This window comes from Dromiciops gliroides, chromosome 4, assembly GCF_019393635.1.
Source record: "Dromiciops gliroides isolate mDroGli1 chromosome 4, mDroGli1.pri, whole genome shotgun sequence".
Classification (NCBI taxonomy): domain Eukaryota; kingdom Metazoa; phylum Chordata; class Mammalia; order Microbiotheria; family Microbiotheriidae; genus Dromiciops; species Dromiciops gliroides.
The window spans coordinates 248212259-248231034 of NC_057864.1; the positions used below are offsets into that span (position 1 = coordinate 248212259).

General features: G+C 40.6%; 1 protein-coding gene across 1 annotated transcript in view; it reads left to right on the top strand.

Annotated features, from left to right (window-relative positions):
- Positions 1–10548: 10548 nt before the first annotated feature.
- TBC1D22B (TBC1 domain family member 22B) overlaps positions 10549–18776 on the top strand; it is a 103003-nt gene continuing 94775 nt past the window's right edge. The window contains 2 exon segments of the mRNA XM_043963874.1: positions 10549–10787; positions 16575–16631. Of these exon segments, the coding sequence (XP_043819809.1) occupies positions 10732–10787; positions 16575–16631 (113 nt within the window). The 5' untranslated portion in view covers positions 10549–10731.

Below are 18776 nucleotides of genomic sequence, written 5' to 3' on the forward strand. Positions count from 1 at the left end.
TCAGTATCTTTGCCAAGAAAACCCCAAATGGGATCAAGAAGAGTTGGAAATGGGGCAGCTAGGTGGCACAGTGGATAGAGCACTGGTCCTGGAGTCAGGAGGACCTGAGTTTAAATCCAGCCTCAGACACTTAACACTTATTAGTTGTGTGACCCTAGGCAAGTCACTTAACCCCAGTTGCCTCAAAAAAAAAAAAAAGAACTGGAAATGACTGAACAACAACAACAACAAGGGATATTCAGAATATATCCTTTACCTTTTAGAGGACAAATACCTATATTCTCACTAAATGTGTATAGCTTCCAAGTGTGCTATGAATATTAGCTAAGATGCCTATTCCACTTGGGATCCTTAGAGCAACTGATTGCCCTTCCCTTTTTGGCTCTGTCCTCTGCATTAGTTTACTTCATAGGTCAATCTAGATATATGTCTATGTCTGCCAATCAAATCTCTGGGCTCATGACCTAACCCTCTGGCCACTCCTTTCTCTCTTTCTGCAGTTAAGCATTAACACCTTTGGACACAGGGTCATTCTCTTAGTAAGCAATTTAATTTGACTGGATAAAAAGTGTGCAAAATTAGAAACTATTTCTAACATTTTATAGATTGGTGTATCCCATCTGATCCCAGGTCCCTATGCCAGGAAGGAAAAACCTTTTGTGGAGTGGTATCCATTCCTAAACTGTAGACTTCCCAAATAAGGTCTGATCATGGGTCCGTAGGAATTAGTATATGGTCAAGGGCAGTTAGGTGATGCAGGAGATAGAGAGGTGGGCCTGGAGTCAGGAAGACCTGAGTTCAAATCTGGCCTCAGACACATAATAGCTGTGTGACCTTGGGCAAGTCACTTAACTCTGTTTGCCTCAGTTTCCTTATCTCTTAAATGAACTGAGAAGAAAATGGTAAATCACTCCAGTACCTTTGCCTAACTAAAAGTTGAATATGACTGAACAATAGCAACATCTGGTCATAAACATGCTGACTCCAATAAAATTGGAGCTGTCACAGTAAACTCACAACCCATTGTCAACACCAGAGGTGTCAAACTCTATGGCATGCAGCCTTTCAAAACTAGATTAAAATGCAACTGGGAAATGTTTAACAAAATACACAAAATACAATAAAACAGATGAAGTTAATTTATGGTTTTCCAAGTTAAAATGCAGCCAAGGGTATTCATTTCTATTTGAATTTGACCCCACTAATCTACACTGAGCTTTGAAAGCACTTGGCAGCTTTTGTTGATTCTCATGGTTACTACTACATGTTCAATAGGATGGCCGGATGCTGCGGAAGCTTTGTTGTTCAGTTGTGTCTGACTCTTTGTGATCCCATTTGGAGTTTTCCTGGCAGAGATAACTCAGGTCTTCTTGACTCCAGGCCCAGTAATCTATCCACTGTTCTATCCACTGCCCAGCTGCACCAGGGCAACAAAATCTCTCCTATGCTGCTTCCTCATTGGCCAGAATCTGTTTGTATCCACAGTAAGCATTCTTGCTTAAGCCACTTGGTTTCTATAACTGGGGAATAGGAAACTTCTGGGCTCAGGCCACAGAATAAGGCATGTAGAGAGGTTGAAGTCATTCCATGTTGCTCTTCTTTCACCTTTATCTTGCAAATCCTCACAGATGGGGACCTGAGAAATCTCTTTCCACATCAATTTGATATAAAGGCAGTTCTACCAACTATCCTTCTCTATTTCATTCCAATTAGAGAGTGCAGCTTTTCTTCCCTTCCCTGCATCTCTCAACCCTACTCTCCCCACCCCCACCCACATTTATGAGAAGATCTACAGAAGAGACACTGGAATATAAAAACCAATGAGCATTGCTCCTATAAATGGAGCCCACTGAGAAATGCTCACTGAAATGCATTTCAACAAATATAATTTATTCAAGAAAAGGCCACATGGTTTTTGTAGGTGAAGTCATTGAACCTGACTATCACACAAGAATATTTGAAGGAGGTAAATAAGTATGTGAACTATATGGCCCAGCTCAGACCCCAACTTTTCCATGACATGTACTTTTACTATGTAAATAGTTCTGTGTTTTGAGGCCCTGTCCCTCCCTGGTGAAAATGATCTCTTTCTTCTTCAATTTCTGGTACCATTTTGCTTGGACCTCTCTCTCTCTCTCTCTTTCTCTAACACACACACACACACACACACACACACACACACACACACACACAGAGTTATTGGTGTACTTTCCTTTCACTCCATTAAATTATAAATTGTACATCCTCAATATATAATATGTCTTGTATATTATTCTGTGTGCTTAGCAACAGTGCCTTTCGCATGGTAGATATAATGAAATGTGTTGAATGAATGAGTGATTAAGCAAGGAATCCAGGCAATTTCAATTCTTTGGATTTATGAAAACAAACAAATAAATAGATAAAAAAACCTTTGACAAAGCTTCCTACCAAATGTAATTTTAGAAAAAAAAGTTTTATTGCTTTTTAAAATATTACTATCACTTCCTAATGATTCCCTACCCAAATAGAACCTTCCCTCATAACACACACATACATTTTATAGCTAGAGTTTACCACTTCACTACAGAAGTTCAATCACTTCACAATTATAGAGGATTATAGTTCTCTCTAACCATGAGTGATCACTGCATTGATCAGAGTTCTGAAGTCCTTCCATGTTGTTTTACTTTACAATGTTGTAGTCATTTGGGTATATTGTTCTGGTTCTGTTTACATTGCTCTGCATCAGTTCATATAAGTTTTCCTAAGCTTCTCTGAATTCTTCCTGTGGTGTAATAACATCCAATTACATTCCTAAAGCATAATTTGTTCAGCTATTTCCCAATCTATGGGCATCCTCTTTGCCTTCAGTACTTTATCATGCAAACAGGAAGGTAGGAGGGTTGAGCAGGGGCTCTCCAACCTCTGGGTACTGGCTTCTATTCCTCTTCTTCGGGCCCCTATGAAGAGAAAGGCAATAGGCATTGGATGTGCAGATCACTCTCCCTCTACCACTCAATGATGAGTGCATATTGCTGAGATAGTGTTGGTTGGAACCATATTTCCCTTGCCTTCCACTTGCCAATTTGTCCTTTTTCTTTTTTTGGCTGGGAAATAAGGGTTAAGTGATTTGCCCAGGGTCATGCAGCTAGTGTCAAGTGTCTGAGGCTGGATTTGAACTCAAGTCCTCCTGAATCCAGGGCAAGTGTTTTATCCACTGCCCCACCTAGCTGCCCCCTTGTCCTTCATTTTCGAAGTGGACCAATGACACCAGAGGGTGATGTCTTGATTTGATTTGTATGTGAATTAGATCTGTGAGGCAGAATTGCACAAAGTTGTCAGCCTCATTCTCTCTTCCAGAGTCATTGAAGTCCAGTGGCAAGACAAAAGTCAAAATGACTGGCAATGTCCCAGAATGCAGTGGATAACCTGGGTGTCTTGATGCCTGATCAAGCTCTAAGCACTCTACAGAGCCTGCTCCAGCCGCCTTCATGGCCATTGGAACAATTTGTTCTCATCCACCCATTCTTCTGAGCCAAATTTTCACATGCTTGGGGTAGACACGAACCCCCACCCCCAACTCACTGACAGGTTTGAGGCCTGTCAATTACTTTCAACCTGGTTTAGCCTGTCTGCTGAGATGGTTTGCTGGGGTGGGGCCACTGTCCATGCTTCAGATTCTTGGAGCCCCAGGTGAATGCCAGGTGGACACCAAAGGTGGATGAGCAGCCCTGAAAAAGATTCAGCAAGTCCTCACTCCAGAGGTGCTACTTCTTCCTCACTTGCCAATTAAAAGGAGACTGGTTCAATGCTACTATCACCATAAATTGGTGAATGATTTCTTTTCTGTTTGGTAAAACATTGAACTCAGAGGAAAAAGCTAATTCTGCCTCTTCAACCAGGAGTGTAAACAATGACTGCTTCCTATCTAAGAAACTTTTCCCGTCTCTATACGCACTGTCTTTTCTTTGCTATTGTTTCCCTCCTTGTTATAGACATATATACATACATACATACTACTGCATAAAATGGTAGCTTCCAATTCTTATTGTGGGATTAAACTAGAGTTTCTTGAGTTTGGAGGGCATGACTTGCTCAAACCTACATTTTGGGAAAATCACTTTGGTGGCTATTTGGAAGAATATTGGAGTGGGAAGATATTTGAGATGGAAGATCAGTTAGAAGGTCCATTAAAATAGACCATTTTTTTTTTTTGCTTGATCATATATGTTTGTAAAAGGGACTTTATTTTTCTTGCTTCCTCAATGGGGAGAAAGGGGAAGAGCAGTGGGAGAAAGAGAAGGTAGGTTGTTCACTTATCATAAAATTTAATTTTAAAAAATAGTCCAGTCAAGGGGTAATGAGGGACTGAACCAGGGTAACAGCTGTGTGAGTTGAGATAAGGGGGATATAGGAGCAATGTTTTAGATCTAGAAACAAAAAAAAAAAATGCCAACTTTAGTCCAACCATTCTAGAAAATAATTTGGAATCATGCAAGAAAAATGACCAAATTCCTTATACCCTTTCATCCTGACATTCCATTGCTGAACCCCACCATATCCAGGGGAAATCACAAACCAAAAGTTCCCATATAGAGACCAAAATATTCATAATGGCTTTTTTTGGGGGGGGGGCAGGGCAATGAGGGTTTAAGTGACTTGCCCAGGGTCACACAGCTAGGTAAGTGTCAAGTGTCTGAGGCTGGATATGAACTCAGGTCCTCCTGAATCCAAGGGCCCATGCTTTATCCACTGTACCACCTAGCTGCCCCCCCATAATGGCATTTTGAAGGTAGCAAAGCTAGAGGGTACCCACCAACTAGGAAATGATAAATAAATTGTGTCATACAAATGTCATGAAATATATTATATCTAAGGAACAATGAATATAAGAAATTCTGGGAAACAGAAGACTTGTATGAACTGATGATGGAGAAAAGAAACAGGGGGCAGCTAGTGGCACAGTGGATAAAACACTGGCCCCTGGATTCAGGAGGACCTGAGTTCAATGTGACCTCAAACACTTAACACTTACTAGCTGTGTGGACGCTGAGGCAAGTCACTTAAACAAAATGATCACAACAATATCTCTAAAAGATATTGAAATTCAGATTAAACGCAATAATCCATTTTGCTCAAATTTCTGATAATGATACATGCCTTCATTCTCTCCTTAAGGAACCATGGCTACAGTTGTGGAATGTCACCTGTAAAGACATCGCTACTCAATATATTGTTGCCCCAACAAAACTCTCAACATTATCAGGAAGGTCATCAGAATAAACAGGAAATTTTATCTCACTTTAGCAATTCTCTTTCTCCCTTAATGCAGATTTCAGTTCTTCCCTTCTCTGGGGAACTGGCTCTACCCCTCCCTCCCTCTCTTCTTTCCCTAGCAAAAAGAAGCCCAATGTAACCTGAATAGTGTGGCCCAGCTGTCCTGAACGGAGTGGGGTGGGTGTAGGGGAAGAGACGGGCAAATGCAAAGAGATTATGAGTACCCTCTGAATCCCACTGCAAGTAAATGGAAGGTACTAAATGATCTTAAGACACACAACTCAGGTGCTGGGGAAGGGAAGAGGTAAAAGGAAGAGCTTCATCCTGATTCAAAGTAGACAATAAAAGGAAGTAGGAGAATTTAATGGACACCTGAGTAAGTACTTTGGGTTAGATCAGGAATTCTTAACCTGGGGACCATGGACTTTTTTCCTCCAGGATAACCTGCTAACATTTTAAAAATACAATATTTTATTTTCCCCATTACATGTTAAAACAATTTAACATTTTTTTAAGTTTTGAGTTTGAAATTCTCTTTCCCTCTTTCCTTCCCCTCACCCCTCCCTGAGACAATAAGCAATCTGATATAGTTTATACATGTGCAATCATGTAAAAACATTTCCATATTGGTTATTTTATATAAAAAAACCTCAAATAAAAAAAGAATGAAAGAAAGAGAAAAATAGCATGCTTCTTCAGACAGCATCAATTATTTCTCTGGAGGTGGACCATATGCTTCACCATTAGTCCTTTAGTATTGTCTTGGATCATTGTATTGCTGAGAATAGCTAAGTCATTCACAATTCTTCATACAATATTGTTGTTACTCTGTATAACATTCTCCTGGTTCTGCCCACTTCACTTTGCATCAATCAGTTCATGTAAGTCTTTCCAAGCCTTTCTGAAATAATCCTGCTTGTCATTTCTTATAGCACAGTAGTGTTCCATCACAATCACATATCACATCTTGTTTAGCCATTCCCAATTGATGGGTATCCTTTTGATTTCCAATTCTTAGCCGCCTCAAAAAGAGCTGCTAATAGATATTTTCGTAAAAATAGGTCCTTTTTCCCTTTTTGGGGGATGTATTTGGGAAATAGACCTAGAAATGGTGTTGCTGGATCAAAGGATATGTACAGTTTTATAGCCCTTTGGGCATAATTTTAAATTGCTCTACAGAATGGTTGGATCAGTTCACACTCCACCAACAGTGTGCATTAGTATCCCAGTTTTCCCACATCCCCTCCAACATTTATAATTTTACTTTTTTTTGTCACATTAGCCAATCTGATAGGTGTGAGGTGGTATCTCAGAGTTGTTTCAATTTGCGTTTCTCTAATCAATAGTGATTTAGAGCTACTTTTTTAAAAAATAAAGTATTTTTTTCCCGTTACATATAAGATAGTTCTCAACTTTTGTTTATACAAGCTTTCCAATTTCAGATTTTTCTCCCTCCCTCCTCTCCCTCCCCCCTTCCCCAGACAGCAGGCAATCCAATATAGGTCATATATATATATATATGTATATATATGTGTGTATATATAGGTCATATATATATGTATACACACACATATATACACACATATATACACATAATAACATTAAACATATTTCTGCATTAATCATGTTACAAGAGAAAAATCAGAGCAATGACGAAAAACCTCAAAATAGAAAAACAACAGCACCGAAAACAAAAGAAATAGTATGGTTCATTCAGCATCTATACTCCACAGTTCTTTTTTTTTTCCCCTGGATTTGGAGATCCTCTTCTATCATGAGTTCCCTGGAACTCTTCTGTACCACTGCATTGGTGAGAAGAATATAGTCCATCACAGTAGATCAACACACAATGTTGATGATACTGTGTACAATGTTCTTTAGAGCTACTTTTAAAAAATTCTATTTCAATATAATTGGCTGCCATTGTGATTATATATGTATATAGTTACAATTACAAATGCAATTATATATACATACATATATAAATATACATATAATATATAATATATATATAAACATTGTTCTGAGAAGGTTGTTTGTAAATTTTATCAGATTGCTGGAGGGGTCCATGACGTAAAACAGGTTAAAAACTCTTAGTGTGGGGGCAGCTAGATGACGCAGTGGATAGAGCACTGGCCCTGGATTCAGGAGGACCTGAGTTCAAATGTGACCTCAGACACTTGACACTTACTAGCTGTGTGACCCTGGGCAAATCACTTAATCCTCATTGCCTTGAAAAAAAAAAAAAAAGGAACCCTTAGGGTATAGAGTGGTGCTCTAAGACGCAGGTGTTAAAAACAACAGATGGAAGTAGCCTAGAGGCATTCTGGTCCCAGAGGAGAGAAATAACTGGTTGTAATACAGGCAGCTAAGGTTCCTCTAATGTAATTGTTTTATGGGCTGAAGAGCTAAAGATCGTGGAGATGGAAAACATCAACAGCCAGAAAGCAGATTAAAAGCGAGAATGGTGAGCAAGCAAGTGCTGGAGAACATTCGTAGTAACGGAGGCAGCAGGAGCAGAACACCAAAGTGAGGGCACAGATCCAGAGACAGTCCTCCTTTCTGGAGCATCACTCAAGGTAGTTTTGTAGGTCATAAGGACTATACAGGTTCCTGGGAGGCAAGGTTGGATGATGGGGGGAAGGGGGAAACTTGATTCTTTTGAGCTTGGATATAATGCCTTTCAATGTTCCCCATAAATAAAACTGTTCTATATTTTGAAACCCTGTGAGCCTGATTATCAGTAAGGATTTCCCTGGTGGTTGTCTATAAGGAAATATCAGCTACTGAAGTTCTCCAGATATCACCTGGATGGAGATAACTAGAAAAACAAATGAAAAGTGTATCCTGACTCATTTCAAGGGGGCGCTTCTTTTTGGTCTACTTTGTGGCTATGAGTAAGGTTGACTAAGTTCTCTTAGACCAGAGATTTTTTTTTGTACCCTGCACAAAACCATGATATATCCATATCTGGAATGCTGTGTATGGCTTTGGTCACAACATTTCATGAGAGACATAATTAGAAAATGTCCATTTAAAACAATCAGAGGGCTAGATGGAGCACTTTCTGTCTGAATATAACAGCCTAGGGAAAAAGAGATCTGGAGGGAGTATGTGGGGAAGAGGTGAGAGGATATGATCAAAGCCTACCAAAGCATGAGTTGAGTGATTTCTACATCAAATCTCACAATACTGAAGTCATGGGACAAAAGAAGCTTGAAGAAAGGGGCAAAAGTTAGTTTGAAAGGGGGGGGTCACTCTTGGGCAGTAAGCATGTGAAACTCATCCCAATAGACAGTACAGTTTGAAAATAGAAATAGATTCAGGAAGGGTTTTTCTAAATACAAATATAGTTGTTTGGTACTCCACTAACTTTAGTGACTGAATCCATGGAGAGCAATCATGCCTTCCCACAGAATGGTATTTGGTAACCTTGTCTCAATGAATTGTTGACTGAAACCATTATGCAATTTCTTAAGTTCTATTTGTCAGTATCTGGCTTGTCATAAAAAAGTAATGACTTTCCCCCTCATTTTTTTTTTTTTTTTAGTGAGGCAATTGGGGTTAAGTGACTTGCCCAGGGTCACACAGCTAGTAAGTGTTAAGTGTCTGAGGCCACATTTGAACTCAGGTCCTCCTGACTCCAGGCCAGTGTTCTATCCACTGCGCCACCTAGCTGCCCTTTTTGTCTATTCTAATACACTTTCTTAATAATGTCTATTATAGTCAACTGTGATTTTAACTCTGTGATTTCCTAGACAGTGCTCTTTCCATAATATGCTTCAATATCAACATCATCATTATGTATACTGAAACTTGGCCATTCATCCTGTGCAATTCTTGTCTATGTGGTAGGAGCTTAATGTATGTTGGTTGAATGAATAAGGACTGGACCTGTTTTCATTTCTATAGAGAGCTCCCTCTACCAATACAGGTCAGTACCTTCTCTACAATTTTATAGCCTTAGAGAATTTCCTACAGCACTGAAAAGTTAAATTGATTAGGCACTATAGAGGTAGTAGTGTCAAAAGTGAGACTTGAACCCAGATCTTCTTGTTTGGGGCTTAGCTCCTTATCCACTACACCAGGTTACCTCCCAGAAGTAACTAAAAAAGAATGTGCTATATCTATAGGATATGGATATATCTAATATATATGTTTATATATATATGCATATGTATATGTGTGTATATAAATAATAGGAACTTCACTGGTACAAAGGTTACTTCTTTTATGTGGTACACCTCACCAATCCTCTAAGTGCTTAATTGGATTCTCATCAACCAAACACTGTTTTATTGCAGAAGTGGTAGCCCTAAGTCAAAGGCATTTTCTTTGTTTTGTGGGTAAGGAAGTTGTGATCCAAAAGGGGAAGGTTTTTCACTGTTTGTATAGAGAAGTATCAAATAGCTGCTGATAGGAGCTAGAACATTGGAACACTAGGGTTCCTAACTTTTATTTCATTTTAAAAAAGAACTTTATTATTTTTATTTTGTTTTTGTTTTTGGCAGGGCAATGAAGGTTAAGTGACTTGCCCATGGTCACACAGCTAGTAAGTGTCAAGTGTCTGAGATAGGATTTGAACTCAGGTCCTCCTGAATCCAGGGCTGGTGCTTATCCACTGGGCCACCTAGCCGCCCCAATTTATTATTTTTAAACATTCTTTTCTTTTAAATTTTGAGTTCCAAATTCTCTCCCAGCACTCCCCCAACCACTAAGAAGGCAAGGAAATGGTATCAATTACATATGTAAAATCATGCAAAACATTTCCGTATTAGCCATTTCGGAAAAAAGGCAAGAAAATTATACTTTTAGTTCCCTGATAGTATTTTTTTCATCAAGAGTCCTTTAGGGTTCGTAACTTTTAGAACAAGAGTTCTTTCCCTACTTCTCACCTAGCCCACCCCCTCACCCTCAAAAACAGAAAGGAAAGGAAAGGAAAAGAAAGGGAAAGGGAAGGTGGGGGGAGAATAAGAAAAGAAAAAGAAAAGAAAAAAGTCAACTCGTATCTTAAGAGGCCCAAATCAACAAAAACGTGTCTCTTTCCTCTCACAAAGGTGTGTGTTTCTTTACCTATTCCAGTTCTTCCTAGTGATTGGCGCTTCCAAGTCCCGCCCCTCCATCTTCTAGGACTCCTCCCCCGCTGCCCACCTGTATGCCCGACACCTGACGTAAATCTAGGCTTCGGCGGCCCATACGACGCACGCTCCTCATTGGCCTGCGCGGCGACGGCTCCTGCCGCCGACCAATGGCAGAGGCGCGGTGTCGTGAGGAGGGGGGGCGCCCACATCCAAGATGGCGCCCCCAGGAGGTGGAAGCGGGTGACCGGCGGCGGCGGCGGCGGCGGCGGCGGCAGCGGCAGCAGGAGGGAAGCGGCCTTGCTCGGCCCTCGGGTGGCGGGGTCCTGGGGGCGTCTCTCCGGCTCCCCTCCTCCCCCGGCCCCGCCTGCAGCCCGCTCCCAGGGCCCGAGCCATGGCCGGAGACAACAGCAAGCAGTTTTGGAAGAGGAGCGCCAAGCTGCCAGGGAGGTGAGCGAGCTAACGAGAGAGGGAGTCCGGGACGGGCGGAAGCCGGGCTTGGGGCCGGGGCCGGGGCCGGGATCCACCCGAGCCCCAGCCCCGCGTGTGTGCGCCGCCTCTAGAGAAGGGGGCCCCCGCAGGGGAGGGCTGGGGGCCGCCGCGGGGTAGGGGCTGCCCGCGCCCGGGAGGTGCATACAGGAACCCCCGGGGAGTTGGAGGAGCTTACCGACGATCACTCTCCTTTCGGCTGCACTTGGAGATCTGTCTACACTGCTCCTTCAATACAGCCCCGCAGCGGTAAAGGGATGCAAGAGCTGCCATCCCCCCTTTAAAGATGCAGAAACCGAGGCACCGAGAAGGGCAGCCACTTCTCCGGGGTCACACAGCTTGGAAAGGAATAAGCCCAGAAGAACACCCAGGATTTGTGACTCTGCTGTCCAGTGCCTGGACACTCCTGCTGTATATGTTGTTTTCTTGAGAAGATAGTATGAGCGTATGAGAGGGGGGCATAGTTGGTGTTGGAAGGGGTCTTACCCAGGTAACTTGTTAACCACCTGAAATAGGCTCTCTCCTTCTGAGCCTCTAGGTTGCACAGGTGGAAGGTTGCATGAGCACGGGGCCATTTGAGTTCTCTAATGCCAGGCCATCCCCTTTTATAGGGCAGTCAAGCATTTATTAACCGCCTACTCACTAAGCTCCAGGTACCCCCCCCCCCTTCTCTCGACCACCCCTATTGTAGAAAGTGAACCAAGGGATTCTTAGGAGATAGGGGTCCTTGATGAATCAATTTTTTTTTTTGGACCCGTAGTTTCATACATGTGGGAACTCCTAGTAAAGAAACTCCCTTTGCTCATGCAACTTAGACGTTTTAGAGTTTCTTGGGACACTGAAATATTAAGTGACTTTCTCAGGGTCACCCAGTTTGTGTGTTCCTGAGGTGGGGCTTGAAGTAGAATTAGAAAAAGCAGAAGACATTTCTCCAACCTTATATTCATTTCTCATTAGGAGTATTATAGGGTGATCAAGAGTGTAGGTTTGTCTGGAGGATTCATCTTCATTCTTCCCTCTCCCTCTCTCTCCCAGTCTCTCTCCTCCCCCTTCCTCTCCCTCTCCCTCCTTCTGTCTCTCTCAAAGTTTCTTCCATCATCCATAGTCTTCTATGATCCTGTCCTTGTGCAGGTATATAGTATTCCTCCCCAAATGTTTCACGTATTTGGCTAATGTGTCTGCTTTTTTTCACGTTTGTTGCATCATAAACATGCCTTGGCATCAGCCAATCCATTCCCCTCGATTGTGGTTTGCAGGATGCAAGAAGAATAGAATACCTCCTCAGAGATATTTTAAGAAGTTTGTGCCTCTTGGCTGAGCAGAAGACAGTGGTGGACAGGGCCAGCCAGCTCTAGTGGTGCCACATAAACTGCCATTTCCAATGTTTCTGCTTTTTTTCTTTCTGCTTATTAATTTCTTGACTTCTGCCTGTAATTGTAACTATATACATATACATATATATATATATATATATACATATATAATCACATAGCTAGTAAGTGTCGAGTGTTTGAGGCTGGATTTGAACTCAGGTCCTCCTGAATCCAAGGCCATTGCTTTATCCACTGTGCCACCTAGCTACCCTCTGGATATGGCTTTTTTTTTTTTTTTTTAGGCAATGGGGGTTAAGTGACTTGCCCACGGTCACACAGCTAGTTAGTGTCAAGTGTCTGAGGCCAGATTTGAACTCAGGTACTCCTGAATCCAGGGCTGGTGCTTTAACCATGGATATGGCTTTTTGAGAGAAGAAATGAAGGGTAGGGAAAGTTGTACAATTACTATATTTTATTCAACATCCAACTAAGACCCACATGGGGAGGGAGAGTAAAAATCAGCTTCAGATACAACTTTGTGTTAATTATATTATTTTGAATTCACATTTGAGAGTGTTTTGTTTTGTTTTTGTGGGGCAGTGAGGGTTAAGTGACTTGCCCAGGGTCACACAGCTAGTAAGTGTCAAGTGTCTGAGGTCGGATTTGAACTCAGATCCTCCTGAATCTAGGGTTGGTGCTTTATCCACTGTGTCACCTAGCTGCGAGGCCCTCCCCCTCCCCCCCAGGTTTTAATAGAAAGGTTATTTCCTCCCAACTGTTCCCTTTTCCTTCCTGGTTCATTGGGGTCTCCACCTCTACTAAATGCTGTCCTTGGGATTTTCCATGGTGAGATCATTCTCTATTGCCATGCCCTGGAAGCCTGGGAATTTGACATGAGTAACTGGGATTTTGGGGAATCTAAGTTGGAAAAGGGGTGTGTGTACAAGATGTGAGCTACAGCCTCTACTTTCTCTTTTAGGTGTTTCTAGTCTTGTCTTCTGGAAAAATTAATGGAAAAATGTTACCTTTTGAAACCCTATATTTTAGTGAGGGGTGATAGAAGGGTTTCTTTATTGTGTGCCCTGTGGGCTTCCCCAAACTCTATCCATTTCATATTCTTTTAAAATTCAGGACAAGTGAACTTTATAATCTGGCCTTTACCCCTGCTGGTTATAGATGAACTTACTGTTAATCCTTGATCCATTATGCATTTGGTGTGTTAGGTAATTGGTGATTTTTGTTAGCACTTTGTTCTTTTTCTTAAACAGATTTAGATCTGGATTTATTTCTGGGCTGGTGACAGTGTTTCAGAAATAACAAAGGATCTTAAGTGTTACTTTGACTTGGAGATAAATTTTTAACAGCTTCCTGATCACAAAACTTTTCCCTTTTTCAATCACACTAAAGAAAAACTTTCTATTTTGTGCAGAACTGAGACAACTACTTTGTACATGTGTTCAACAATTTAGAAGTAAAATTAATTTACTATTCTTTAAGTTGAGATGAAGAAAATAAAGCAATTGCTGATTGCTTTTAGTTCCCTTGATAGCGATCCTGAGAGCTTTATGACAAAAAATAGGGATTTTACTTAATATAGTACTTCTCCAAATACAACCTCCCCCACCATAAATCTCTATCTATTTATCTATCTATCTATTTATTTATTTAATTGGGTTTTAAAAAAATTTTTTTTGCCAGGCAATGAGGGTTAAGTGACTTGCCCTAAATAATATATTTTTTTAATTTGCTCCTATAAGTTCTTGACAGAATCCTTTGGTTCCATAATGTATCACTGAGACTTAATTTGATGCTCAGAAAGATGGTACTTTTTTATTTTTGTTGGATGGGTTTGATTTCTGAACTTAATTTTGTTCTCCATCTTGTTTCTGAAACTGGAATGAAAGAATGTAACCAAGAATTGTCTAGTCCCCATCTGAGCTTCAGGAAAAATGTGTTCTGCTCAGGAGAATTACAGTTGGTTAGATATTAATTGGTGTTTGACAGAATTGCAAGCCATGTTTTTTATCTTACCTTTTAGAAGCCTCTCAGCTTGTTCCTGCCTCAGTTTCCTAATCTACAAAATACATTTGATGATAGTAACAGTACCTACCTGGCATAAATTTTTTTTTTTTTTTGCGGGGCAATGGGGGTTAAGTGACTTGCCCAAGGTCACACAGCTAGTAAGTGTCTGAGGCCGGATTTGAACTCAGGTACTCCTGAATCCAGGGCCGGTGCTTTATCCACTGTGCTACCTAGCTGCCCCCCTGGCATAATTTTAAAAAAATACTTTGTAAACCTTAAACATGAAGTATTACAATACTTGGTATGGTGGCAAAAGCACTAAATTATATATGAGACCAAGTAGCCAGGAGATTTGGGGCAAATATGTTCCTTCTCTAGGCTTCCCTTTTTCTTATCTGTAAAATAAAAAATTTGAGTAGATACTGACAGACCACCCTTCCAGAGCTGAAATCCTATGTCTGTGTGTTAGTCTGATCAAGCTTTCCGGTTTCTGTTGGGGACAATGGATTGCATTCCTCTGGTGCACTGACAGTCACCCTGAGCATTCACGTGGGTGGGAATTAATGCTTCCCTTTTTGAGTGTTCAGGTTAGAAGGATGGGGATTCTTGGTTAAACTGATTATACAAATGTCTTCTCTTTTGGTCTCTTCTGTCCATGGTCATTACCCAAGTCTCCAACTTCCTTATTCAGTTTTCTTTCAGTAAAATGAGAGAGTTGTACAAATGACTGCTGAGGTTGCTTACATCTCCAGATCTCTGATCCCATGATCCCATGATCCCATTCCAGGCACCTGCTGTTGCTTCAGGGAATGGATTCTCCCTGTGAGAAGATGGGGAAGGGATCTAAAACTGTAGGAGAGAAGCCCAAGCCTCAGGCTCAGTCACCACATCCTTATTTTCATTCCTACCAGTAAGGAGCCCTTCCTTCTTTTTATGCAGAAATGATGACTGTTAGTCAAGCAATTTTTATTGCTTTATCAGGATCCAAAAGGACTGAGGAAAGTACCTACATTAACTACTTTGGGAAGCCTTACTTCCACTGTTTCTGAATCTGGATCTGCTAGATAGTTTGATTAGGTCTTAACCAAAGGCCAGACTTTTTTTGTGTGTGTGAGGCAATTGGGGTTAAGTGACTTGCCCAGGGTCACACAGCCAGTAAGTGGCAAGTGTCTGAGGTCAAATTTGAACTCAGGTCCTCCTGAATCCAGGGCCAGTGCTCCATCCACTGCGCCACCCAGCTGCCTCCAGACTTATTTTTATAGTTTAGGTGAATCTGATGTAGACACAGCATGATTCAATTCAAATGATCAGTTTAGAGGAGAAGGCTGCTGCTTTCATGGAGTTTTAGTCTAATAAGGGGATTTATTCAACAAACATTTATTACATGCCTGCTGTATACAAATCACTGTGCTAAGTGCTAGAGGATATAATATTTATACACCCAGAACTAGTACAGAATAGTGCGTGTTGTGTAGGGCATTGGAGAAGTGGAAGAGAATGGCTTTATGATAAGGAAAAATCATTATCTGTTTATGAGATAAAATTTTTCTGGAAAGAGGTATCATTTAAGTGGATGAATAGGAATTTAAAGAGGTGATCCTCACCTCCTAGTAGTGACTTTACAGGATGAATAAGAATTTAAGGAGGTCAGATCAGATGGGATAATTGTATATGAAGTGCTTAGCAAGCCTTAAAACCTGTACGAATTGTGACCTATTTGATAGGGGCATTTCTGGTATAGGGAAACAACAGTAGCAAAGTCAGGAAGCGGGCAAGTATAGGCTAGATACAGATATGGACAAGTTTTCCAGTTTGCTTGCCTGAAAGGTGGGATCCTGTCAGGTCATAGAGGGTTTTGAACACTAATCAAAGGGGTTTGAACTTCACTCAGTAGACTGTGAGGAGCTTGTTGAAAGATTTAGAACAGAGGAATGACAGTGACCAAGTCTATAGGTAAAAAAGATAAATTTGGCATTGATATAAATCATCAACTAAGAGAGGCAATATTTGCAATTTCTATACCCGTAGAAACAGCAAACGTTCTTATTTGATCCTTAAAACAACCCTGCAAAATCAGTACTATGTATGTATAACTAGCAAGTGTGTAAGATAAAATTCAGACCCAGATCTCTTCAGATTGCAAGTGCAGTGTTGTTTTTGCTTCACATGCCTGTCTCTCTAGGTAAAGCAATCCTTTTTTAAAGGAATAAGCTGAGGGAAATTGGTTATATCCAGAAGGACTTTTTGACTACATGGTTTGTGAAACATTGAACATTTTATGTGGAGAAATTGGGATGTTGTTAGACTGCTATCATTTGAATATAGGTCTGTCAGTAAGCAGATGACTTCTTGAAGGCTATTCATCAGTTGGGTATATTGGTGATTTTTTTTCCTTACTTTTTTCTCCTTTCAGTATCCAGCCTGTATATGGAGCCCAGCATCCTCCACTGGATCCTCGGCTCACAAAAAAGTAAGTGAGACATTTGCCTTTTCACATGTGGCCTTCCTCACATTATTGTAGTGACTTTCAACATTTTTCAGCTTAACTTCTTCCCTAGTTTAAATCAGATGAACTTTCTTCTTTGGTAAGAGATTAATGCCTGTCTGAGATTTGGAGTTGTGTTTTTTGGTGTTTTTTTTTATTTGTTTTTGTTTCCACTTGGAAGACTGATGGCATGGAACTGACTAATCTTCTTTCCTAGGAAGAGATTCTGAATCTAGTTTCCATCTTTTTTCTTACATCTCTTGAAAGTTCAGGAAAAACAAGATAGATATGGCCGGAGAGTTGGCATGTCTTCATGGCCTATTGCTTATCAATACCCTGGTCTTGGACATGAGCATGCAGCAGAAATAGAAATCAATTGGAAGTTATCTCCCTTCTAAAACGCAAGCAGAGACCTTAATGTCTGGTTGAATCCCAAACAGATAGTAACTTATATATAGTGTGCAAATATTCAAACTCTGAAGTATCATTTCATTTGGCTTCATTATTGAGGATGACTGGATACTTGAAGACCAAGGGCTGAAATAGCCACAGAGATGCCATGGCAGATCTCCTTACCTTAGGTTATAGCTGAAGTTTCAGTTTCCTCCCTGTGCTACCTGTTGGTAGTTGTTAAGTTTAGGAATCTGTTTTGTGAAGGATGAATCTTTTTTGTGAAAAGATAAGTGATTTGGGAGGCCTGGGAAAGACCAGAATTCTAATCCAATTCAGCCATTGGGAAATTCTGGCCAGATTGTTTATTCTTTGTTCCTTAATTTCTCCATCTTAAAAATTAGAAAAATAATACTCTTTTGTACTTCACAATAGAGTTGCCAAACACAGCTCACATACTAGAACTAGATTAAAATGTCATTGGGAGATACTGAACAAAATAAGTAAAAATACAGTAGAGCATAGATAAAGTTAATATGTGGTTTTCTAAGTCAATATGCAGCCTCCAAGGATCCTTACATGAGGTTTAGTGGCCCTTTTTTCTATTTGAGTTTTACTACATTGCCTCACAGAAATGTTTTTTCTCTTTTTTTTTTTACAGAAATGTTTTTTTTTCTGAATAGAATTTTATTTTCCAAAATATATGTAAAAACAAAATTTTAACATCAATTTTTTAAAAACTTTGTGTTTCAACTTCTCTTCCCCCCTCCATTCCCATCCCCCACCCACAAGAACTCAATCAATTCAAAATAAGTTATACATGAGTAGTCATGGAAAAATTCCCATACTAGCTAGTTGTGAGAGAAAACAGTCAAAAAACCCAAAACTTCAGATTAAGGAATTGTCAAAGAGGAAATGAAAAAAAAATTTTTTTAAATGTGTTTCCATCTGTTTTCAGATACTATCAGTTCTTTCTCTGCAGATGGGCTGCAATCTTCATAAGTCCCTCAGGGTTACATTGGATCATTGCCTTGCTGAAAACAACCACATGCTTCCCAGCAGATCATCCCCCACTATTGCTGTTATTTTGTATACAGTACATTTCACTCTGCTTCAGCTCATGTAGGTTTCTCCAGGTTTTCCCGATAGCATCCTATTCATCACAACCTCTATATAGTACCTTAAGCTTGACAGAGAATTTTCTTCAGAAAAACCCAGCAAAGTAGGTACCATATATTTTGCCATTATAATCAATCATCATAACTATTTCCCTCCATCCCACTCCATTCCCATGACATTTACTCTATCTTTTTTTACCTATTCCTCCTCAGAGGTGCCTTACTTCTGACTATCCTCTCCCTTGCTCTGCACTCCCTTTTTTTCACCCTTCCTTCCTTGTCCACTTCCCCTCCTATTTTCCTGCAGGGTCAAATAGATTGCTCCTCCCAATTGGGTATGAAAGCTATTCCCTCTGTGAGCCAACTCCAATGAGATCAGGGTCCCTGAGCTAATTCTGTGTTCTAAATTTTTCTTCCTCTCTCCCTCCTCAACCCTCTCTGTGAGATCAAGCAATTCAATATGTCATACTGGTGCAGTAATGTAGAACATCTTCATCTCCATTGAAAGTGTTTTGCCTTTTACTGCTCTCTCCCCGAATCTGTCCTTTCCTCCTTCCCTTCTCTCCCCCGCCCCCCCCCCCCCCGGGCAAAAGTATATTACTATACCTACTTGAGTATGTAT